General features: G+C 38.1%; 3 protein-coding genes across 4 annotated transcripts; 2 read left to right on the top strand and 1 right to left on the bottom strand.

Annotated features, from left to right (window-relative positions):
• Window positions 1-457: 457 nt before the first annotated feature.
• Window positions 458-5,641, bottom strand: tmem208 (transmembrane protein 208). Its single transcript, XM_071489489.1, has 6 exons — window positions 5,428-5,641; window positions 3,870-3,965; window positions 3,188-3,247; window positions 2,944-3,080; window positions 1,846-1,930; window positions 458-1,733 (listed from the first exon to the last, which is right to left on the bottom strand). The coding sequence occupies exons 1-6, from the start codon at window positions 5,431-5,433 to the stop codon at window positions 1,596-1,598; spliced, it is 522 nt and encodes a 173-aa protein (XP_071345590.1). The 5' UTR covers window positions 5,434-5,641; the 3' UTR covers window positions 458-1,595.
• A 452-nt stretch (window positions 5,642-6,093) lies between these two features.
• Window positions 6,094-11,903, top strand: slc39a1 (solute carrier family 39 member 1). Its single transcript, XM_071489375.1, has 4 exons — window positions 6,094-6,377; window positions 7,596-7,726; window positions 7,942-8,250; window positions 9,747-11,903. Exons 1-4 carry the CDS (start codon window positions 6,263-6,265, stop codon window positions 10,098-10,100), a joined length of 909 nt encoding a protein of 302 aa, XP_071345476.1. The 5' UTR covers window positions 6,094-6,262; the 3' UTR covers window positions 10,101-11,903.
• Window positions 11,904-16,022: 4,119 nt separating this feature from the next.
• Window positions 16,023-21,382, top strand: rlbp1a (retinaldehyde binding protein 1a). Of its 2 annotated transcripts, none has more exons than XM_071489120.1 (8): window positions 16,023-16,126; window positions 17,269-17,309; window positions 17,841-17,969; window positions 18,120-18,324; window positions 19,641-19,819; window positions 20,074-20,232; window positions 20,336-20,446; window positions 20,529-21,382. In XM_071489120.1, the coding sequence occupies exons 2-8, from the start codon at window positions 17,301-17,303 to the stop codon at window positions 20,673-20,675; spliced, it is 939 nt and encodes a 312-aa protein (XP_071345221.1). In that variant the 5' UTR covers window positions 16,023-16,126; window positions 17,269-17,300; the 3' UTR covers window positions 20,676-21,382. The 2 variants fall into 2 exon arrangements, with proteins under 2 accessions (XP_071345221.1, XP_071345222.1); XM_071489121.1 differs by lacking the exon at window positions 16,023-16,126 and adding an exon at window positions 16,193-16,212.
• Window positions 21,383-22,024: the final 642 nt, after the last annotated feature.

Here is a 22,024-nt window from a genome sequence, read left to right as displayed (position 1 = left end):
ATTTATGGCAGCTGGGAATTAAATGTAAATTCAAATATTGACAGGAAATCGAGACGAATTCTTTTAGAAGATTAAACTGTGTTGTTTCAGTCAAACTACTGGTGACTTTTCATTGTTAGATACAGTAGAACATGACTGATAATTGTTTAAGTCATTTATCAAGCAAAATAAAGGGAATGTTTTTGGGATTGGACTGTTACTCAAACAAAATAAGCAACTGCGATGGTCATAGACCAAACAAGGAATTGTTTTTAAAAAATGACCAATACATTAATCGGTAATGCAAATAATTGTCAGTTGCAGCCCTAAAATGGCTATAACACACAAAAAAGACTTTTTGATTAAAGTGGCTTACAGGTTTACACCACTAAGAACTCTGAGCAGACTATCCTGAGATCACAGTTAATCCTGCCTGCTCTTCATAAAGTCTGAGAAGTAATGACAGGACACACAGACGTCAGGAAGGTTCTTTTTTTATTTCCTCCCATTTACTGCATAAACCAACTCAAATGTCTGTTGAAAAGGTTTTCGCTTCTATTTGGATAAGTGGACCATTCGGATATTGCCAAACCAAAAAAGACGGCCCTGATGGACGTTTCTGTACAATTAGTCACACTTTAATAGAGAGAGAATGACAAAAGTAAAAATGATCACTGAAAGTATGAATTCAGATCGATATAGTGAACAACAGAAATTAACTATATACTATGAAATGGAAGTATGGATACCTAGGCTGTGAACTGCAATAATCATTATGGTACTAATGACTTTAACTTTGGCCAAACATTCCTACTTTTGACTGAGGAGGCTAAGATTTCTCATTTCTCTATGGAAATGACATTATAGCCATTTAAAATATGTTGGAAAACCTTTCAGTTAGACCCAACCATTTATGCCCAAATATATTTATTAAGGCACCAAAAGCAAATTTTAGCCTCCTTGGAAAACTGAAAATAATTATTCAGTACTTGTCATGACTGAAGGCATAATGTTTAGAAGAGAAGAGACACACAGAACCTGACAACTGAAAAAAAAAATATCATCTGGAAACACCTATTATGATAAACTCCACATTTTATTGCAAAAATGTTCACATCTTCCTATTAAAACTTGATTCATAACCAGCTGATTTTATAAGACTTAATAGCTCACAAACAAAATTTCTTAGCTCTGCAACGAAAGATCATTGATGAATTGTGTTACATCAGAGGCATTTCTGAAAAATAAAATAAAATAAAAGACATTCCATGAAAAACGTGGCACTAATGGAACAAATTCAGTTTGGACTCATTTTCGTTTTTGTGGGGTGGGTATATGGGGTATAACTGAAAGTAAATCTGCTCTTAAAACTCTGCTTGAGGACAAATGATATTTGGACCGTGACATTATCTAAGTAGGGAACATTTCATTTCATAATTTGGGGGGAAAATTGGATTACAAGAAAAAGCAGGAAGAAAACATGGGAAACAAGATTCCACAGTATCAGATTTGGATCGAGTTTAACTTAATAACAAAATTTCTTCCTAAATAACTTATGAGCTCCTCGCCATCTGTATATTAGATTATAAAAATACTGCTCCGTCTGCTCTGCAGCATCAGAATCTCTTCATCTGTCTGCGCTCTTGTCTTCTCTGCTTCTTCTCATTCACCTCCTCTGGTGCTGATGGGCTTTCTGCCATAAACCAGGGGCCCAAAAAATTCACCCACAGAAGGTGCAGGGCACGGGCTGGGGCCTGACACACACAGAAGATAAGCAAGAAAAGAATCAGGCAGGAAAAATAGCAGCTATCTCATAGGATTTATCAGGGAAAATGGGCACAGATCATCATCTACAAAAGCTCTTACCAGCAGCCAAAGATACCAGAAATACGAGGAAATTGTGCTGAGCACTTGTACTATGGCTGTGAGCAGGATGACGTCCTTCAGGTGCCTGAAACCAGAACACACAGACAATAAGTCATGACTGAAAAAAGGCATTTCGGTGCACACACAAGTTGTATTACTTGGGGGACACATTCATTTCAGGGGATCTTTTTATTTTAAAAATATATGACTGCTATATTTTTTATTTTTATTTTTTTTTTTTTTTACACACTTTGATATTAACCAATAAAGTAATATATTATAGTTAAAATGGCCTTTGTTCCTCCCATAAGACCAGCTGAAGAATAGAAATATAGCCAGAATTTCTATTTTATTAATTCACAATCCCTGATGAAAATGACTAAATTAATAAATTAAAATGATACTGTAATGCTATCTCCAGCCACACTTACATAAAGAATACAGAATACAAAGACTAAAATATAATTTTATTAATCAAAAACGTAAATTCTTGTCTCAGGAACACTGCCCATAATTTCCTTAACACAGACTGATGTAGAAGTGTTTTTCTTTGAATTTTAAATTCAACATTGTAACATCGAAACAAAGATTCAATCACGTACACAGTGCAGGAGGGTGTGCAGGATTCACAGTCGTGAGTACTGTCTGCAAAGCTTCCTGTCCCAGTATGCTCCATCAATCAGAAGGTTAGGAGAGGCTCAGTTTAGCCTGATAGGTGAGACCCAGGGCAAAAGCAGTGCCCCACCAATCACTCACCATTGTTTACAAGATGTATCTTTGCTATGAGAGGAAAGTAACATTTGAAGGAAACCTCAATAATACATCTGCTATATGTGCACACTGAAAATGCATTTTCCCAAACAAACCACCTTAATGTGCTGCGAGCCTTTTGCCTCAGTATCCAGAAAAATCCTGATGCCTGATTCTATTTTTAAGTTACCTCACACTTGAGCCCCCGGGTGTAAAATCATGTGCAAAAAAATTCTTTTTTTTTTTCCCCACAAATTCATGTTGTTGTCATAGTGTATGCAGATGACAAAGATAGAATTTCGCTTGCCAATATGTTTGCATCCTATTAATAATATGGGCATTACTTACTCTGCCATTCCCTGCTCCATGTTCAAGTCGATTCCTCCATCCAGGAGACTTCCATCTTCAGCAAACACTGGCTTGGCCATGGCAGACATGGAGCGGTAACTCCCAACATACACTGCTAATGCAAATGCAAGCAGCAGCTAGGAGCCATACAATGTTTAGGGTCAGGAAGGGAGCAGTGTGACAAGAAATCACATTATATGTGTGAATATGAAGATTTTAAATAATCTTAATTAAATACACTCACCCATGTCCAAAATGTGGATGAACTGTAGAAAACCAAAAGATTAATGGCAGCATATATTGCCTGTGGGGATGAACAGAATAATTGAAATGGAATATTAAGTGGCAGCTATTTTGATAATCAATCAATCGTTTCCGTCATTTTTCAAACAAAAACCTTATCTGGTTCCAGCTTTTCAAATTGACCTTTGACCACCAAAGTCTAATTACTTCGTCCTTGAGTCCAAGTGGACATATGTGCCAAATTTGAAGAAGTTCCTTCAAGGTGTTACTGAAGTATCATATTTACAAGGCCAAAACCGGGATTTGTGAGGTCACCACGACCTTGACCTTTGACCTTTGACCTTTGACCTGCAAAATCCAATCAGTTCATCCTTGACTCCAAGTGAACGTTACTGCAGAATTTGAAGAAGTCCTGTCAAGGTGTTACTGAGATGTTGTGTCCACGAGAATGGGACAGACGGACGGACAATGTGAAAACAATATGCCTGCAGCCCTAGGTGCATCTGGCATCTGGCACAAGTGAGGACTGAAGTGAAGTTTGACAAAGTAATGAATGAGCCTTGATCCAGTTATCAGTCAATTAAATAAGTAAGTAAGTGTCTCACTGACATATAGGCATTTCTTTCAACTGAACATGCAAACACAAACAAAACACAGATCAAAAACAACATTGTGGTTCTTACATTAGCTCCTAGAATGACTCTTGTGTAGAATTTCAGAGTCGCTTCATTCTCCTCATAGATCTGCTTCTTTCCCTTTGTGCCAACTTTACCTTTGGGCTGTTGAGCAAAACACAGAGAGAAGTAAGTTTCAGCAATAACAAGCTGTTTTTCAACCATATCAACCAACCAATGCAGGTGCAAAGCAGGCTACACTTTTCAGATGTGCTTTTCTTATGGCAGGTCAGACCTCCTGCTTTCTGAAGGCAGCAAATCTAATTCAATATCTGATGTTAATTTTAGAGTTTCTGCTCTATGACAATAAGATAAGATAAGATAAGATAAGATAGGACTTTATTGATCCTACCACGGGGAAATTTGTGCGTTACAGCAGCCAAAACACAGGAGTAAAGAGCGCAGAAATAAGAGCAGCAAAAAGACATTCGTATAAATACAAAACACTATCAACAAGAGAATACTATATACATTCATTGAGCTCTCTGTACAGCATACACAGTATGCATTATAACTAAGACATCATTTAATCTGCAAACCTGAAGATTTGTGAATTTTATGTATCTACACACCTAAAGATTTATTAAAAAGAACTAAAACCTAAATAATTTTGGGGCATTCACATGAACTTGAATGAACTGTTTCTTCGTTGTCCCTGTCTAATTTCAGGCATTTACACATGTAACATGTCAACTACCCCAGCAGAGTCACTTCTTTAGTTGATTAAGGGTATTGATGCCAGCTGTTCTATTTGTGAAAACAAAACAAAATGTAGATTCAAGAGTAGTCTAAGTACCTTTTTCTTGTTTTGACGAATAGAATATAAGTTTGACAAATCTCAAAGTGGGTTTCAAACAGTGTTAAGGCTTTAACTATGATGTCTGACATTAAGTGGTGCAAAAAACCTGCAGGGTTTACGAACTCAATTTAAAAACCTTCAAGAACACATAGAATAACAATTGAAACCTAGAAACAAACATTAATTTAGTATATACTGAGTATAAAAACAATTCCTAGTGATAATATGAATCAATTAATAAGACAGGGACACAGATAGGGGTGAAAAAATGAATGAAGGGATTAACCAATTGAAAAATAATAAAGTTATTTTTTTTCTAAAAGCAACACCTGCCAATTATGAGTCAGTGATCTTCATAACTAATGCTACTGTCTATGGCGGGCAGGATAAAACGTTCATGACACTTTTATGTGAAATTTAAGACTTCTTAATACCTTCTATGGCCTTTTTTGGAGGGAAGTGAACTTTTCAAGACTTTTCAAGTTCTGCACACAACCTGAATTTCAATCAGATGAGACCACATGTGAACAGATTTACAAAAATGCTCCTGAAGGTGATTACACCTGCTTTTGGTTGTTGTAACTGTGATTCAGCTTTGTGAAATATTCCGTCTGTGGAGGAACAAAGCTCCTCCTGCAGCTCATGGTGGTCTCACTGTAGCTGAGGTGGTTTCACCCACAGTAAACAGGTGAAGTGGATGTACAAGTGAATGTGTCCGGTGTTGTTGTATCTGTCGCTGCTGCAGCTGCATGAGTGTGGTTCTCTCACCGCCATTCGCTCTCTGACCCGGTGCTGCTCTTCTCTCTTCCACTGCGACTTCTTTCACATCGACCTCAATCCGACCCACTGCCGCTGCTCTCTGATAATGTGTTTCTGCATCAGAAACAAAAAGAACAAACTCGGAGGGGGGTCTACCAGTGCTGAAATTTCTTGTAACACATCAGCATTTGGGTACTTCTGGGGGACAGCATATCCGGCGCATGAAAGTGTCGTCATCAACTCGTCATCGTCCTCATGTAGTAGCGAAAGTGGCTCGATAAATTTGTGGAAAGGGTGCCATCTGCTGGTAATTTAAAATGTATCTAAATAAAGTATAAATACAATTAAGTGTCTAATTTTATTCACACTGCCATTAAACTGTCAAAAACCGCCGGTGGAATAATATTATTAACAAACAGGGATTTTTATTACATCTTGGCAGCCCAAAAATTGTTCTTATCAAATACTTATAAAGTATCAATTAAGCATCATCTTCCTCTCTACCTCTTTACATAACATCATAAAATCATTCTCATATTTAAGAGTGCATTACAGACTATACTTCCTTTTCCATGCATTTCTTAATGAAAAGGCGATTTGTTTATGTTTTGCTATTATAATTGGGCTAGTACGGAGGTACCGAGAGACTATGTTTGACCCTTCACGGCCGCCGTAATGAAAGGCAGACCCTATTTTCCTAATAACAACATGACGGTGGCTGTGAGTCTCAGTGAAACTCTTGTCTTGTGTCGGCTATCAAGCCTCTTTAAGCTTCATTGTTAATGTAATGATAGCACAGTTAGACATTTAATCTCACTCTCGAACTGACAGTTTATGCTACAAAATGGAATACATCCTCCAGGTGAAGATAGGAGCTCTGGTCGGGTTATTGCTCCTAACTCTTCTCTTTGGATTTATCCCTGCTCGAATCAAATACTTCAGACACACAAACGGGACAGGTTGGTAAACGCTTATATAACAGTGTTGGTGTTTATAAAGATAGCTTATATCACTGTTACATTCATGTCTCTAAAACTAGTGGGCATTGAAGTTGCCTCTGATTTTAGATTAACAATGAGGATTATGGCGAACAAATTACACATTTTCTTCGTTTTGATTACTTGTTTCTTTATTGCACCAGTGCCGAACAAACAAAGGAAAGTCACTGATTAATTTACAGTTGTCATGCCGAGTCTACGATGTGTTACCCTTTTCCAGATGAACAAGCCACCCTTAAATTGTCAGAATTTTAAATGAAGTTTGGTTGAACATTCTGTCTTTGTACCGGGTACCAGACAGGGGTTTCACCAGCCGTCTGTCTGAATCACATGATCTCATTTAGGTGTAGATAACTGTGTAGAGGAAATAAACATCCTCTGATTTTATCACATGTGACTTAGAAACTATTAACGATGTGATAACAGTTGCTGTGATTACAGTGGTTAGTAATGGGGTTGGTTTCAATCTTTAATCTTTAAATAAGGCAACCACCATTATGATCAAAAACTAAGAATTGTTCCGTAAATGTTGCATTTTCATAGAACATTTCCACATGGTGTCTGATGTCTGACACTGTTAATTAATCTTGCACAATTACATTGTTACTGTAATTTATGTTAACCTAGAAATGTAAGTTCTTTACTACCATTATTAAACCCTCCTCTCGCCCCTTGACTGGAGTCACCTGATGGGGATGAAGCCTGGAGCCTAAAGCCTTCTTAACACAGGCTGTCAGGATAGTGACCTTTTTTTTTTTTAAATGGAAGTGAAAGTATCATCTCTCTCCATTACACCAGTGTGTGTTTGAGTGCTCTGTTGAGTCATTTTGACATCTCGTGATGTGTCACATGATCTCTCAAAATTATTTTAACTTTGGAAGGCAGGAAAGGCAGTGATTTGCCATGTTTGAGATGCACCATCAATGCCTTCAATGACAGGCTAATTAAGTAGTAATGGCTTTTGTTTAACCAGCTGATAATAACAAATATGAATTTGTAAAATGGTCTATTAATTCACAGAGAATCATAATGTACTAATAGATTTTGCACAAAATCAGAGTAACACATTACTGAGGCTACAAGAGGAAAATAAGCTCTATTTACTCTGCAGTTAATGCATTTTATCTGTAATTTTACCATTGTTGAAACATAAGACATATTTTATCTTTCCACTCACAGAAACCCACCGCACCGTTCTGAGTCTGATCAGCTGTTTTGCCGGCGGGGTTTTCCTTGCGGCATGCCTGCTCGACATCATTCCAGATTATCTGTCTGACATCAACACTGAGCTGGATGCTCGAAAGATAGAGGTACGTCCAAATATGGACTGATTTGGACAAAGTCAGGGTCTGAAAAATTTGATGCAATTAACAATTGATTTTATTGGAAATGTATCTGTCAGTATTTTTTTAATCATTCGGTGTATGAATTGTCAGAAAGCAGGGGAACATGCACATCTCATCGTCTCTGTTCACTAATTCTTGACTTTACTAAACTGTTTAATCTCAACATCGGTCTTAAACAGACCAGCTTCCCTCTCCCAGAGTTCATCATGGCTACAGGCTTCTTCACAGTCCTCATACTGGAGAAACTTGTCCTGAGCTGCCGGGAGATGGGAGGGGCTCAGGAGGAGAGAGCACCTCTTATACCGGACAGCAGAAACGGGCCCGGGCATGGCCATGGAACAAGCCCTGATTTGGAGAGCAGCGGCCACCACGTCCATGTTGACTTCCAGGCTCACTCCCCCTTTCGTTCCTTCATGCTCTTCCTCTCACTTTCGCTCCATTCTGTTTTTGAGGGTCTTGCTATTGGACTACAGAACACTGAGTCAAAGGTAAGAAGAGAGGAAGTACTGATGTACACTACAAGCGAAGCAGCGCAGATAATTATCCATTGTAACTTGGTTTTGTCCATATCACTAAAACTCACCAACACTCATCATCTTCAGTTATTTTTCAGTCTTTTAGTTCTAATCTAATAGCGACTAATAACGACTACAGAGTTGAGTCCTCTGCTGTCATTTCAGACATGTCTGAGGTAACTGCAACTTGTTCATGGACTCATCTGTCAAGCCGTTATGTTTAGTCCGAGACCATCAAGGGCTCATGGGAAACGGTGCTCATTGAAAGTGGCTAAAAACATAAATGTTTGATAAATAACGATCATTTTTCAAAAAACTGCTGGCTTATCTGAATATATGAAGCGAGCCAGAACCTGGAAATTCTGGTTTCACTTCAGCTCTCTACTCTTATTTAACGTTACCTCCCTGACTCTTCATGGTTTCTTGCAGGTCACGCAGTTTGTAAACATGTGTCTCAGGAAAATGCTGTTCAGTGGAAGTTGGAGTCATATTCCCCGCAGTCTCATATATCTAGAAGAAAGCGGGGTTTAGGTTTATAGCTGCAGGACGCTTTGACAGGAAAGGAATCTCACTGCCACACAAGTCAGATCTGTTTCTGCTGGTCACAAGACAGCCTAAGCAGGCTCAACCCTCAGGACTTTTCATCTACATATAGTTGTGTGTTATGTGTGTGTTCAGCTGGAAATTTACTTCACTATTCAGAAATATAAGCTTTAGATTTAATGAATAAATTGATTATGACATAAAAAAAAGAAATTGGATTAATCCTCTTGTAATTAAGATCTAATTTCAAAGGGGCATCAAATTAGGTGAAGTATTTTAACTACATTATTCAAAATTACAATACAAGGTGTCAGAGAAGAGTAATATGCATTAGAAAAAAGGAACGAATGATGAATTAGACAAAGAGGAGTCACCTTATAGAGTAACTTAACGCCAGCTTGGTTTTGCTGAGCTGCTGTGTTTAAACTTCTCACCCAGCCACAGTGATGCAGAAGTGTGCTCAGGATGTGGTTAATGCACACTCATTGTTGGATGAAGTTTGAGGTGGTGAGGAGCACCCTGCTGGACAGAGCTGTAACCAACATAGAACATCTGACCACACAGGATCTGTTTGGTGTTAATTAAATCCACAACGTCAGTCTGTGAGTCCATGTTAATTGCCAAAACTGTGGAAGTTGCCCATATAGTGTAAACCCTCATGTCACATATGATAATTCCTCAATTAAATCTAAGAATATTTCATATTTTAATATCAATATATAAGATGAGACTGTTAATGGATAAAATAACCAGTCATGAATATCTGCTTTTGGTTAATTCAGGACACCTGAGAAATCAGGACTTTGTCTTATTTACCCACTAAAACTCAACCAAGCTTTATCTACAAAGTCATCAACATTTACTATTGTTCTTGTTGTTATTTATAAGAGGAAGAAATAACCGTAAAATCTCTTTCTGGTCTTCAGGTATTAGAGATCTGCATCGCCATACTTGTCCACAAGAGCATCATAGTGTTCAGCCTGTCTGTCAAGCTGGTCCAGAGCGCAGTTCGTCCATTATGGTTGGCTGCTTACATCGGAGTGTTCGCCTTGATGTCGCCTTTAGGCATCGCTATCGGCATCAGTGTGATGGAGGCTCAGCTAGAAGCCGGAGCACTAATTCAGGCCGTCCTGGAGGGGCTCGCTGCAGGGACGTTTGTTTACATCACCTTCCTGGAGATCCTCCCACACGAGCTGAACTCCCCCGGGAAGCAGCTTCTCAAGGTGATCTTCATCCTGCTGGGCTTCAGCATCATGGCAGCTCTGACGTTTTTGGGCTGAGCGCTGTCAGAACGTGGTCTGGACACTTTGTGCCAACTACTGCAGCTCCCACAATTTCATGAGTGACCTCTGTACAGAGAGATAAATTGTCTATACTAGAAAAGAAGAGGTAGGTTTACTGATGCACTGTTAAATCCAACTCTGGAGTTTTTATTTTCAAAGGGTGCATGACAACAGATGTTGGTGTTTTATTGCTTTCAATATACAATATAGGTGTCTGGCTGATTTATGTATATATAATTTCTTTTAAAGAGGATTTTATGTAAAGAGGAACCACTTACTGCTAAGTTTGTTACACATGGAAAAGAGTGCCCTCCTTTATCACTGCCCATGTTTTGAAACATGGTTAGGACCTGCAAACAAAACCACCGTCTCTGACCTTTGACACTATTGAGGAAACCCCTGGAAACAAAGGGCCATGTTGTATGTATATGATACCTTGTAATTAATCCAAACATGACAGTATATCAGTACCTCCAGATATTTAATGTTTACATTTTCTTAAGCAAATTCAAACTGGGAATGCAACAGCCTCTTGTTTCCAAAAAACACTGTTTGTGCCTTCACTTTTGTTGAGGTATCTCATATGGTATGTTCTTATAAATACTGGCATTTTAGTGCAACGCTTTTAAATGTAGTTTCCAGTATGCTTTTAAACAATCAACATGTTATACATGGTCCATCAAAGTAATGTAAATGCAAATAGACTCCCTGATGCCTCAAAAGGGTGTATGTACAAAAAAAAAAAAAAAGAGTGGCAATGATGAGAAAATACATGGGATTTCTTTTTATTCTTTTTGTATTTTTCCAGAAAAGAACCATCTCAACAAATGAGCTAGGATATGAGCTTGGACAAAATGTAATTGAGTTTTAACAACTTACTATTTAAAAAAGCTGATCACTGTTATTTACACTGTGCTGACCTTTGTCCTAGTTTAGTCCAGTCTGTTTTTCACTTCAGTCTGACTGGACTAGACTGTTTGTCCATTGATAGAAAAAAATGCTTCTTGTTTATGTAAAGTACTTTGTGTTCCTCTATTTTAAATTGGGACAAATACAAGATACAAGAATAGCTTTAAGTATCAGGTCAGAGAGATGTGCAAGATAAAGAACTGATTCTGTAAACCTTTATAGTATATTACTCCTGCACAAACCTGTATTTGTGTCCAATAATCAAACCCTCCAGCACATTGGTTACATTAATTCAGTGTATTTTGAACCACAGGGTGGGGCGAGGTCCAAAACTATTTTTCACGATGCACACAATTTAAAAAAAAGTGTAATAATAATAATAATAATATATAGTATTTGCATTGAATCCACAAAAGCTCATCGAGTGTCTGTGTGTAATTATAGTCTCTGTTTAGTCACACGTCCTGTTTAAATCTGTCATGTGATGGTCAGATTGTTTCCTGAGTAGAACAAATAGCAGGAAGTTGGCATGTGTGGGTTTTTTTAGTCATGAAAAACAGTTTTACTAATGCCAATTCAAACATGCCATCATATTTTATGCAGATGTGCGCATTATTGCCATTTTTTTTTATTTTCATTAAAGGGTATCTGACAAAGACTGATGGTACAATTTACCCCAAAAAAGGAACTGAATTTCTTTCACTACCGCTACCAAACTGTGCATTGTAATGTGTATAAGTCATTTACGTACAAAAACATTAACTGTCATTTTGCAAGTAGACCTACACTTGTTATTTTGTGCCTTATGATCATTTATCTCATGCGAGAGGCAACTTTGTTGTCTGTTGTGTAAACTTGATAATAATAAAGAACAAAGGAGTTTTCTGGCCACATGTTCATTGTGTGCAAAAGTTTCCAAGCCTATAATCATCGTCAGGATTTATAGAATAATAATAATAATAATAATAATAATGCTGCAGACATACATGGTGACGTTTGGTGTTAGTTTTTTATGTTGATAGTTTTTATGTTGAAGGAGACACAAATCAAAAAACGGTGGAATAATAAAGAATTTTTGAACCTGAAGAGAACATATAGTAATAATAATAATAAAAATAGAATACACTTTCTTATACTTAATGTTGACATACTTTAACTTCAATTTACTCAAATTACTCTTACCCTTTCATTTATGTTAAACAAATGTTTATTTAATAATAAACATACTGTATATTAATAGGTGTTTAAAAGATACTAAGTGATATAATTTGAATATAAACAAAGTACATGTTACAAAAATTACTTTAACTTGCTTAATTACAACTTACTTAATGGATAAATCAATCCTGAATGGAAATATACTGTACAAAATCAAATGAAAGCAAATGAAATTTTGGATTTTATTTTTCTATTTATTTATTTATTTATTTTAGTGTCATTTACAAAGGCACACTGAGAATAAAATGTGGTGTCATCCTCCTTTGTTAAAACATATTGATGCCAATGTGTTGGTGCCAGAAAGCTTATTGTTAGTTTTAGTACACCATATTTGACAGATTTTACTTTCTCTTCCTCCAATTCTAGTCCAAAGAATTAAATTGAATTGAATTAAATTAAATACAATATTAACTGGAACTGAATGTTTGCTGAATTTGCCAGGTTTCTGGAGGTTTTGATGCCATTTGGGCAAAGAGGCAGCAGATTACTGGAGCCACTAGATGGGAGCATTGATCCTCTGATTGATAGTTTGTTGGTTTTAAGACTATTCTCCAGTGATGCAGGTTTAGAATTACAAATAAAGCCATTTCACAAGGTTTCTTAATGATTAAAAGCCTTTGGATTAATTATCCTTTGGCAGAGAGGACATTTTGATATATCACTGTAGAGAAAATGCAGGTGTCTAAATGATAAAATCAGTGATTTCTAAAGTTTGTTTAGTGACTTCAGTTTCAGGGTGCTGCTATTGTGCATGATAATTCAGTTTCATACTTACATGTTGTACTGGGACACTGGGAACTGGGGAAAAATCTCTGTTAAAGTTAATCAGTAACATCTGTGCTTTTCCCACTGAGACAAGTCAAAATGTCCACTGTGAAAAAAAAACCTATTTGTCTTGTAAAACATTCCTGTGATTTTAAGTCTCTATTAGTCGTTGTTGTCTTCAGACTTGAAATTGTCTGACACAAGTTAAAAACAGCAGTTGTAATACTGTAATAACTGATGTATACGTCCAAACAGCACAACAGTAATGTGGAGGAATTTCATACAGGCCTATTTGTTGGCTCGCAGGGTGACATAACTGGCAGGAATGCCTTCACATCAAAGAAATTAACTTGATACCAAAGACAAAACCACTTGTATAGCCATGTCTGATGTGGTACATGGAGGCATTGTTAACCCCTGGTTGTGTCTGCAAGGGAATAGGAGGTTATTCATAAGCATCCACTAATGAGAGGAACTGATAAAGGAACAATAGCAGAGTACAGTAAGTCTGCCAGTTCTGGATGACAGAGGCCTCAGTGTGTGGAGAAGGGAGACCCAGCAGAGCATCGGGCTTTAGTGTGGGATGGACGCTTCCTCTGTTCAGCCGCAGCTCATTAACCTCTTCTATCAGCGCTCTTTGCTCTGTTGTAAGCCTACATAAGGCCTGCTTTTTTATGCTGCAGTGGCTTGCCTTATTCTGGGGGTGCACAATGTCGTGAGGGAAGAGGAAAATATTCAAGCCATGGTTGATCATTTAAAAATGTTCAACTGCATAAACAATTGTTTGACTAATGTAGAATTCAGCTGAGTTGATTTTTCTATTATAGCGTAAAGAATTCTCTTGAAAGCTCCCTCTATAAACTGCAGGTTGTCAGTAGCTTTTTTGTTTTTTTACCTGTTTCCCCTGATTCCAGTCTTTATGCTGAGGTAACTGTCTCCTGTCTGTAGCTTCACAGTTAAATGACAAATATGAAAGTGGCATCAATTTCATCTACCTCTAAACAAGAAAGTTAATATACACATTGATGTTGAACCATTCTCTTAAAATGCCTGTCGTCATCAGTCTTGGATGAATGACAACATCCTCAAGAATATAACAGCATATTCTGTTACCTTTGACTAAATACTTTATGATAAACGATGGCTGAGAAGCCTCATGCCATCAGTTTTGCAAGAGGTTTCCTAATATAAGGAAGATGTGGTTAAAAAACTAGAAATATCAATATGCAGAAGAAAAATAAAATGTGCAAATCTCAATGAAAACATGTCCATATCTAAACTAATACAGAGTGCCATGAGATAATTTATATTATGATTTGGCGCTACACAAATAAAATTGAATAGAATTGAATTGAACTAATCAAAAGTAGAAATCCAATTGGACATAGACAAGTGCTAATAGGTAAAGCCAAAGTGAGATTAAGTATAAAAAGAGGAACAGGACAATACAGAAAATGTGAAATCAGACTGAAAGTGGTTCTTTGTGCTAACTGCTAACGTCAGCTGTAACTTACTGATGTTTACCATGTTCACCATCTTTGGAGTGTTAGCATGCTAACATTTGCTAATTAACACTAAATATAAAGTAGCTGATAGCTGAGGCTGATGAAAATGTCATAAATCAAAGTGCTGGACAAACTTAAGTTTTGACCTGATGATGGTACAAGATGAAAATTCAAGGGATCGTCAGTGTTGTTACAATTCATCCTGAAGTGAACATGAATGTCTGGACCAATGTCTGGCAATCTGTGATGAGATATTTCACTCAAAACCATAAATGTAAACCCTCAAGAGTTGCAAGAAGAAAAGTCAGTGACTCTGCAAAGTCAGTATGATTCATCCTCTGGGGACCATGACTCTCTGAAAATAATTGCAGTCCATCCAACTGATGATTAAATATGAACTGAACAACTGACATTGCCATCCATAGACCCAGGACATAAGTGTGGCTTAAAATGTACGTTTCTGCAAGTGACTGACATGTAAGACTATTCAAGGAAGTCAAGGAAGATGGAAATAAATACATGATAAAATCTCCATCAAGCTTCAAAAACTAAAGGGAAATAAGACGTAAGAGGCAAGTTGTCTGATGTCGTGCGATCATGGATAAGTAATCCATAATCTGGGACCCAAAACAAGAGGTTCCCTCACATGAGGATTTTAAAGAATGTGAGGTGAGGAATGTGTAATGTGGAGCTGAAAGTGTAAGTGTTCTCCTTCACAGGTGGTCGTCTCTCTCATGACATTTTCACAGGCAAATCCAACCTTTTATGTCACGTGTGCTGGGTTAACATCCAGTCTGAACAGCAGCCATGCCAGGCAGGACACAGGAGAAGAGAGGGATGCAAGAGACTGCAGTGATTAATTCTTCAATTTCATACAATATGTGAGGTTTAAGAGGTAAATACCAAACATACTGTGAGTGGAGCTGAAATAAAAAATGAAAAAAATTACATAAAAACCTATCCTCTTATACCTTAGTTTCTCCTCCAGATGCAGTTGTGTTTGTTTACATTCAAAATAAACTTATGAGAGATGAAAGTGCAATTAAAATACACATTTTTGTGTTTATTATGTGTTTATATGTTGTGGATTGCTCAGTTCTCTGCTGTTGATGTTGCAATTATATAATGTGGACAAATCTTCAGCAGTGGCGTTCACGATTGACCATCAGTCCAAAGTACGGTAGCCCAGAGGCACAAAACAAAACAACACTGGATGAAACACATGAACAAAGTAGTTTCAGCTTTGTTAAAGTGTTTGCTTAAATGTTGCTGTCTTCTGGTTTGTTAATGCATTTTCTGAAATTTTGTGTTTTCTGATGTGTTGATGTGTTTTCGAAAATGTTTTTGTTTTCAATTAATATTTCTGTCAATTTATTTTATCTAATTTTCTTGTGTTTTCAGAAAGGACCAGAGTGATAGTCCAGGTGCCATACACCTCTCTTCCTCCATCCCAGCTCCCCCAACTTCACAGTTTGCATTATGTAGATTAGCCACTCGTTGTAATCCACTGTGTCATTTTAATCCTACTCTGAGTGACGTTTTCAGTAACTCCTCCCCTCTCGGTCCTCTCTCCTCCTGTTGTCTCCTCTGCCACTCCGTCTACTTCTCTCATCCCGTCTGCTTAAGGTAAGACTGCTCAGATCTTCAGTTAAAATAATCCCTAGATAGATCTGGAAATAAAGATGATACAAGTCATTACTAAAATAAAACAGGTGAGATTTTCATTGGATGCTGAATACCAGATAATACCTGATATTCACTCTAATGAATGAATGTGTTGTTAAGTGTGTGAGTTCAGTGCCCATACACTGTGTGTTTTGTTCATTGTGTTAATGTTCTGTATTTGAGCTTTCATATGTAATTGGTGTCAAGTCTTACTCACTAACTAACAGTTTTGCTATAGTGGAGCTGTGGGGCCTCTGTGTCATGATTCTTGGTTACAGGAATACTACTTACTAGGAATGACTCTAAATCAACTAATATCTGCATGAGTATATGACTTCATATCATACTAAACTAGCATTATTTGATTATATCTGTTTTTTAAATGTTTTAATTTTGGTTGAAGAATGCTTGAGATTTCTTTATCAGTAATACTGTGTGTACTTTCAATAAACCATGTCCTGTTAATGTAGGTCTGTTTTTTGATTACAGTATGATTCCATTCAGTGAAAGTGAAAGTTATTTCAAAGTGCTCATAGTCTATCTGAACCTAAATACAATCTGTTTCCTCACAGTAAAAAGATTTTAACTAAAGTTGCGCCTGTTATTGATGTTTTTGCATATTCATAGAAATGCACATTATATTAGTTCCACAAAAATAGCAATGACATGTCATTTCTTGCTGCCTGTTTAAGGAAATAGAGTCACAACTTGAGAAACAGGTTAAAAAAGTTTGCAGCAAATAGCAAAAGCAAAATTTATTTTCATCCACATGATTAACAGAGTCGTTTCTGGAAATATCTTCAGAGCAGCAGCAAATGTTTTTTAACTATCTATCTATGTATCACCAGGCATTTATTCTTTAAAGCTATAAAGGGAATACAGATTAGGCTGATCCAGTTTTCTGGGAGTGTAGAGCTGTTTTTGTTACCTGTTATATGAGATGATGTCTGCTCCGCTGATGACTAAAGAAACCTTTCTCCATTCTCAACATTTGGACTTCACTGAGCCAAACATCCTGCAACACCAGCTGACGATTTTGAAAGAAAGTCTTCACGGTTTGATGTGTTCATGTCTTGTTTGTACCAATCCGTCTTTCTTCACAGTGTTGGTGAAGCTGCTGAGAGACGCTGCAACCATGGCTGCTGTAAGTTTAATTACTTTGCAACAATTCAAAGAAAGTACTCAAGTGTCACTTTGTCTGGCCTTAGTTTGGTGGTTAAATACCTTGGGCCTGGGTTTAAAGCATCAGCTCTTGGAGGTTTGACTGTCAGTGCGTGATGCTGCTTAATGCTGTTGTTATTGCCACTAGATGCTGGACGCTGGGATGGACCCTTAAGCTGTTTTTAAGAAGTGGCTTTAGAAGTTCTTTCTGTAATCATGTGAAGCAGATTAACCAGCCGTTCACTGGTGTGCATCGTTTGGGGTCTGCTCTGGCTCAGATTGGTTGTAGGTTCTCAGATGCGTGTGTGGTGGATCTGTGTGAGCATTTGCGATACAAAAACACTTAAAAGTCACTGTGTTGAGCTGCCATGCAAGTAATCAAGCAGTAAAGCATGTAAAATAGATTTTAAAGAGAGACCCCAAAAAACTAGTGGAAAATCTGGTGATAGATAATCCTGTATATGCCAGTTTGAACTTTTTCTTTTCAAAATCTTTTACATTTATCTTTGTGCAGACTGGATCTTTCCGTATGGTGTCAGAGGAGGAGCAGGCCATGCGGTCCAAGCTGGAGCATTTGACAGTGAGGGACCATGGACCGGTGTTTGGGCTGTGCCAGAAACTACCAGGCCACACTGTGCAAAAGGTAAAGAAAATAATAACTGGATAGTAGCATGTACAGATGAGTTGCATATCTGAATATTAAATCAATATCCACCTATTGCGTTTGGCCCTGTTTAATGGCATCATTTTGACACAGAGCATCTGCTTTTCACGTATTTCTGTTTTCGTCAAGGCGAAGGATGAGCTGAATGAGACGGATGAGAGGCGGGCATCATCGCTGAAGGACCTGCAGGCCATGATGAAGGAGAGGGCAGCCGAGGGAGACGACCTGGCCAAACTGGTGCTGGAGCGCTTCGGGGACAAACCTGACTCTCTGCTGCTGCGCTTCCTCAGAGCCCGCAAGTTTGATGTGGTCAGAGCCCACGAGCTCATGAAAGGTAAGTAACCACCTGTTAATCCATGCAGCTGCATACCAGTGACCTCTGTTTCAGTTCTGACATTCAGAACGGGAAAGTGGTCTCAGACTTGTAGACCCCCATTGTATATATTATCAAAAGTAATTTTTTTTTTTGCTCATATTATTTTGGCATCCGTTTGTTTTTGGTTCAGTCTCTGCAGAAATTTTCCAATACCTTCGGTAATGGAGCGTGAGACCCCTTTTGTGCCCCTCGTTTGCATGAATCCTGAGACAGGGAGGCATATGTTCATTAATTGGGGGCTTTGAGATGCTTCTGAGTTTCCCCTGACAAAGCCCTCCTTTGTGTCCAAATGGGACAGCAAATTTACTTTTTCTTGTGAACCCACAGTGCTCTGCTGGGAACTTCACAACGCCTCGGCTGATTGTGTTGATCTGGGAGAGGAGAGGAGATGAAAAAGCAGAGCAGTCCTGACACTCCTGTGAGAAGAGGCCATGAATTTGACTTGCTTAATGTTTGTGTGTGCACAAACATTTTTATCCTTCTTTACTTTATTTTTCAATCTTCTCAGTGACCAAAAATGTAGAGTGAAATGCTATTTTCCCAACCACAAAATCTAGCCTAAAGTATTATCCCCACTGTAACCACACACAGTCATATTTATACTGAATAAAGTCAATAATCTCAAGCTGTGATCTAACACTCTAAAACCCGATACTGGACATAAGCTCAGCCATAACTCAAATGCATCCCTGCCCTGAACCACGAAAGCTTTCTACTGTTATTTGAATATTTGGTCCTCACACACATTTATGAATATAGTAGGAGAACCTATTAGTGTGAGAGGGGAATGTGATGGAAATGTGAACTTGTTCTGTAGGGTTAATTGGCACTTGCTCAATACATGCATGCACGCACACACACGCACACACACAGACACACAACGTGCACATGCAGATAGGCTTTCTCACATGCACACACATTTACTGTGGGGTAATTGGCCCCTCAGTATGAACAGGCTCAGCGCAGCACTGTAGATGCACCAAGACAGTGGAGTCATTGTGTTTGGCACATCAACAACCTGCACTGAGCAGTTATGCACTTTGTGAACCATTAAGAGAGCTGTAAGAGTTAATCTTTCAGTGGTGATGTACAGGTTTTCATATTTAACTTTTTAACTTTTAACATATATAACTTTTTATATTTTTAAAAGGAATATAATTGTCCAAAATAAAATTGCATTGCATTTCAACCTTGGATGTAGAACTGCGTCGGCCCCCCTCATTGAACAATGCTGAAAAAAAAATACTGATCCTAACCGCAGACCCTTGTTCTAGGTTATGTGCGCTTCAGGAAGGAGTATCCTGAGCTGTTTGAGAACCTGACCCCTGAGGCGGTCCGCAGCACCATTGAGGCGGGCTACCCTGTGGTTCTGCCCAGCAGAGACAAGTACGGCCGCGTGGTCCTGCTCTTCAACATCGAGAACTGGGACCTGGAGGAGATCACATTCGACGAGGTAGCTGTAAAGCAACCGTCTTTGATATTCAGATGGATGCAAAAGCAAAAAGAAGAGAATATAAACAGACATTTAAAAAAATTGCCTATGTTTATTCAATTTCAGTTCAATTTGGGCCCTTTACCAAGTTAGTACTTATAACTCCAATTTGCCAACTGTTAAGCATGGGGTTGGAAATTTTAGTGCTGTTACTCTTTCTTACTCTTAAACAAAACAAAAAAAAACAAGTCACTAAGTGTGTATGTTTGTCACAGATCTTGAGGGCATACTGTGTGATCCTGGAGAAGTTGCTAGAGAATGAAGAGACCCAGATCAACGGCTTTGTCCTGATTGAGAATTTCAAGGGCTTCACCATGCAGCATGCCTCAGGAATCAAGCCGGCTGAGCTGAAGAAGATGGTGGACATGCTGCAGGTCAGATCAGACTCGAAAGGAAAGCTGAGAATTTCTTGGCGTGGAACCTCAGAACTGTGAGCTCTCAAATCTTCCGCTGTCTTTTGTGTGTGTTCTCCCGCAGGACTCCTTCCCTGCCCGTTTCAAGGCGGTCCACGTCACTCACCAGCCCTGGTACTTCACCACCACGTACAACGTGGTCAAACCCTTCATGAAGAGCAAACTGCTGGAGAGGGTACGGACAGTAGCTGTTAACCCTTTAAGTGTGGGTTTTTTTCTGGCAGTTTTCTCTCTGATCATGTTGCATCTTTCCTCAGGTCTTTGTTCATGGCGACGAGCTGGATAACTACTTCAAGGAATTCGATGAAGACATCCTGCCGGCAGATTTTGATGGAAAAGCCTCTGTTGCTGACTGCCAGGCCATCGCCACCAAGATTTTTGGCTCTGAAGACACTGCTCTCTGAAAGAACAGTCCTTCCTTTTCAAACCCGGAGTTGTAGTGTCCTTCACCCAAGATGCTTCTTTTGTGATCAGATCAGATATGTGGTCTATTTTGAAGCTAGGTTGATATTTTTATTTTTTATTATTGTTATTCAGGCAGTTCCTATGAGCAAAAAAGAAGTATCTAGAGTTAGGAGCAGGGAAGGTTTGCTAATGAGTAATAGTGTATATGGTGATAGAAACGTGAATGAAAAAGGATGTTTAGATATTACAGAGAGAATAACTGATGGTTCATGCTTGTGATCTAATAGTTCTGACAAGTTATGCTCTTCTTCTGAATGTTACTGTCCAAGGAGAGGGAGGGTAAGAAAGTTGGTAATGTGATGAGGTCAGACTGAGTTTGGTTTGGTGTTCCTTGCCTTAAAAATGAATTTCACAACATATAGAAGTGTCTTGTGCCTACAATCCTGTCAGATGAAGGAGTACAGATGTGTATTACAGTCACAAGGGTGAATTGTACAAAGGTACAAGGAAGGGAAACTAATAATGGATACGCCTGCATTTGATTGTTCTTTTAGGAGCAGGAGCCTCCTGATGCAGTGCCATGGAAACAGTTCTTTGTCTCAACAGCCTTGTTTGTCTATTTTGTGTTGTTACACTCAGATGCCTGATCCATTCTGCAACGTACATTGGATTGGGAAATTTTCAATAAAATAGTTTTTTGTGTGTGCGTCTGTAGTTTTATATGAATTGTCATTATTATATTGTATCTTCGTGTTATTGTGGCTAACCTGGTGGGTGTTTCAGAAAACAGTTTAAACCAGGTTTTCCTCATAAATCTGTCAGACCTGTTTTCAATTCAATTTCAAGCCAATTCTGTTTAATAAACCAGGATTAAATTAGTATGTCCCTCCAGACTTGCCATCCTGGTCAGACTAGTTTTCAGGCTGAAACAATGTTTTCCTCGATGAAGGATCTTTACAGCTGCAGTGCAGTTTATTTAATATTAGCTGCACTTACTGCATTCTTAAAAGTCTGAACTCATATATTTTTGTGTAATCCAGCATTTAAATGCTCTGCATTTAAAATAAAGCTATAAATTTAACACGTGGCTGTGACCTCACAATAAGCCATATTTCTATTTGTCTTTAAATGTCACATTCATAAAATTGAATAAACAGTTTATTCAAAATACAAGAAGGAAACAGCCAATCTGAAGGTATTTGAACGATATTTGACCATTTGATGGTTCTTAAATCACTTATGTGACCAAGTTGCAAAAAATTCAGATCCCCCCAAAGGGATTTACTTTATTATACATTAAGCACATTTCATGCTAACACACATCCTTAAATCCTATAGCCAAGTAGCC

This window comes from Trachinotus anak, unplaced genomic scaffold (genome assembly GCF_046630095.1).
Source record: "Trachinotus anak isolate AG129_WGS33_773 ecotype Australia unplaced genomic scaffold, CSIRO_AGI_Tana_v1 ptg000011l, whole genome shotgun sequence".
Classification (NCBI taxonomy): domain Eukaryota; kingdom Metazoa; phylum Chordata; class Actinopteri; order Carangiformes; family Carangidae; genus Trachinotus; species Trachinotus anak.
The sequence above is the reverse complement of the archived record's forward strand: the minus strand, read 5'-3'. Positions and strand labels throughout refer to the sequence as shown.

Coding starts and splice junctions, on each gene's coding strand:
- slc39a1 (XM_071489375.1), top strand. CDS start 6,263: ATGGAATACATCCTCCAGGTGAAGATAGGAGCTCTGGTCGGGTTATTG. Junction 6,378..7,595: donor CAGACACACAAACGGGACAG/GTTGGTAAACGC, acceptor TTCCACTCACAG/AAACCCACCGCACCGTTCTG. Junction 7,727..7,941: donor TGGATGCTCGAAAGATAGAG/GTACGTCCAAAT, acceptor GGTCTTAAACAG/ACCAGCTTCCCTCTCCCAGA.
- tmem208 (XM_071489489.1), bottom strand. Junction 3,248..3,869: donor GAGTCATTCTAGGAGCTAAT/GTAAGAACCACA, acceptor TCATCCCCACAG/GCAATATATGCTGCCATTAA. Junction 3,081..3,187: donor CATCCACATTTTGGACATGG/GTGAGTGTATTT, acceptor TATGGCTCCTAG/CTGCTGCTTGCATTTGCATT.
- rlbp1a (XM_071489120.1), top strand. Junction 19,820..20,073: donor AGGAGATCACATTCGACGAG/GTAGCTGTAAAG, acceptor TGTTTGTCACAG/ATCTTGAGGGCATACTGTGT. Junction 20,447..20,528: donor AGAGCAAACTGCTGGAGAGG/GTACGGACAGTA, acceptor ATCTTTCCTCAG/GTCTTTGTTCATGGCGACGA.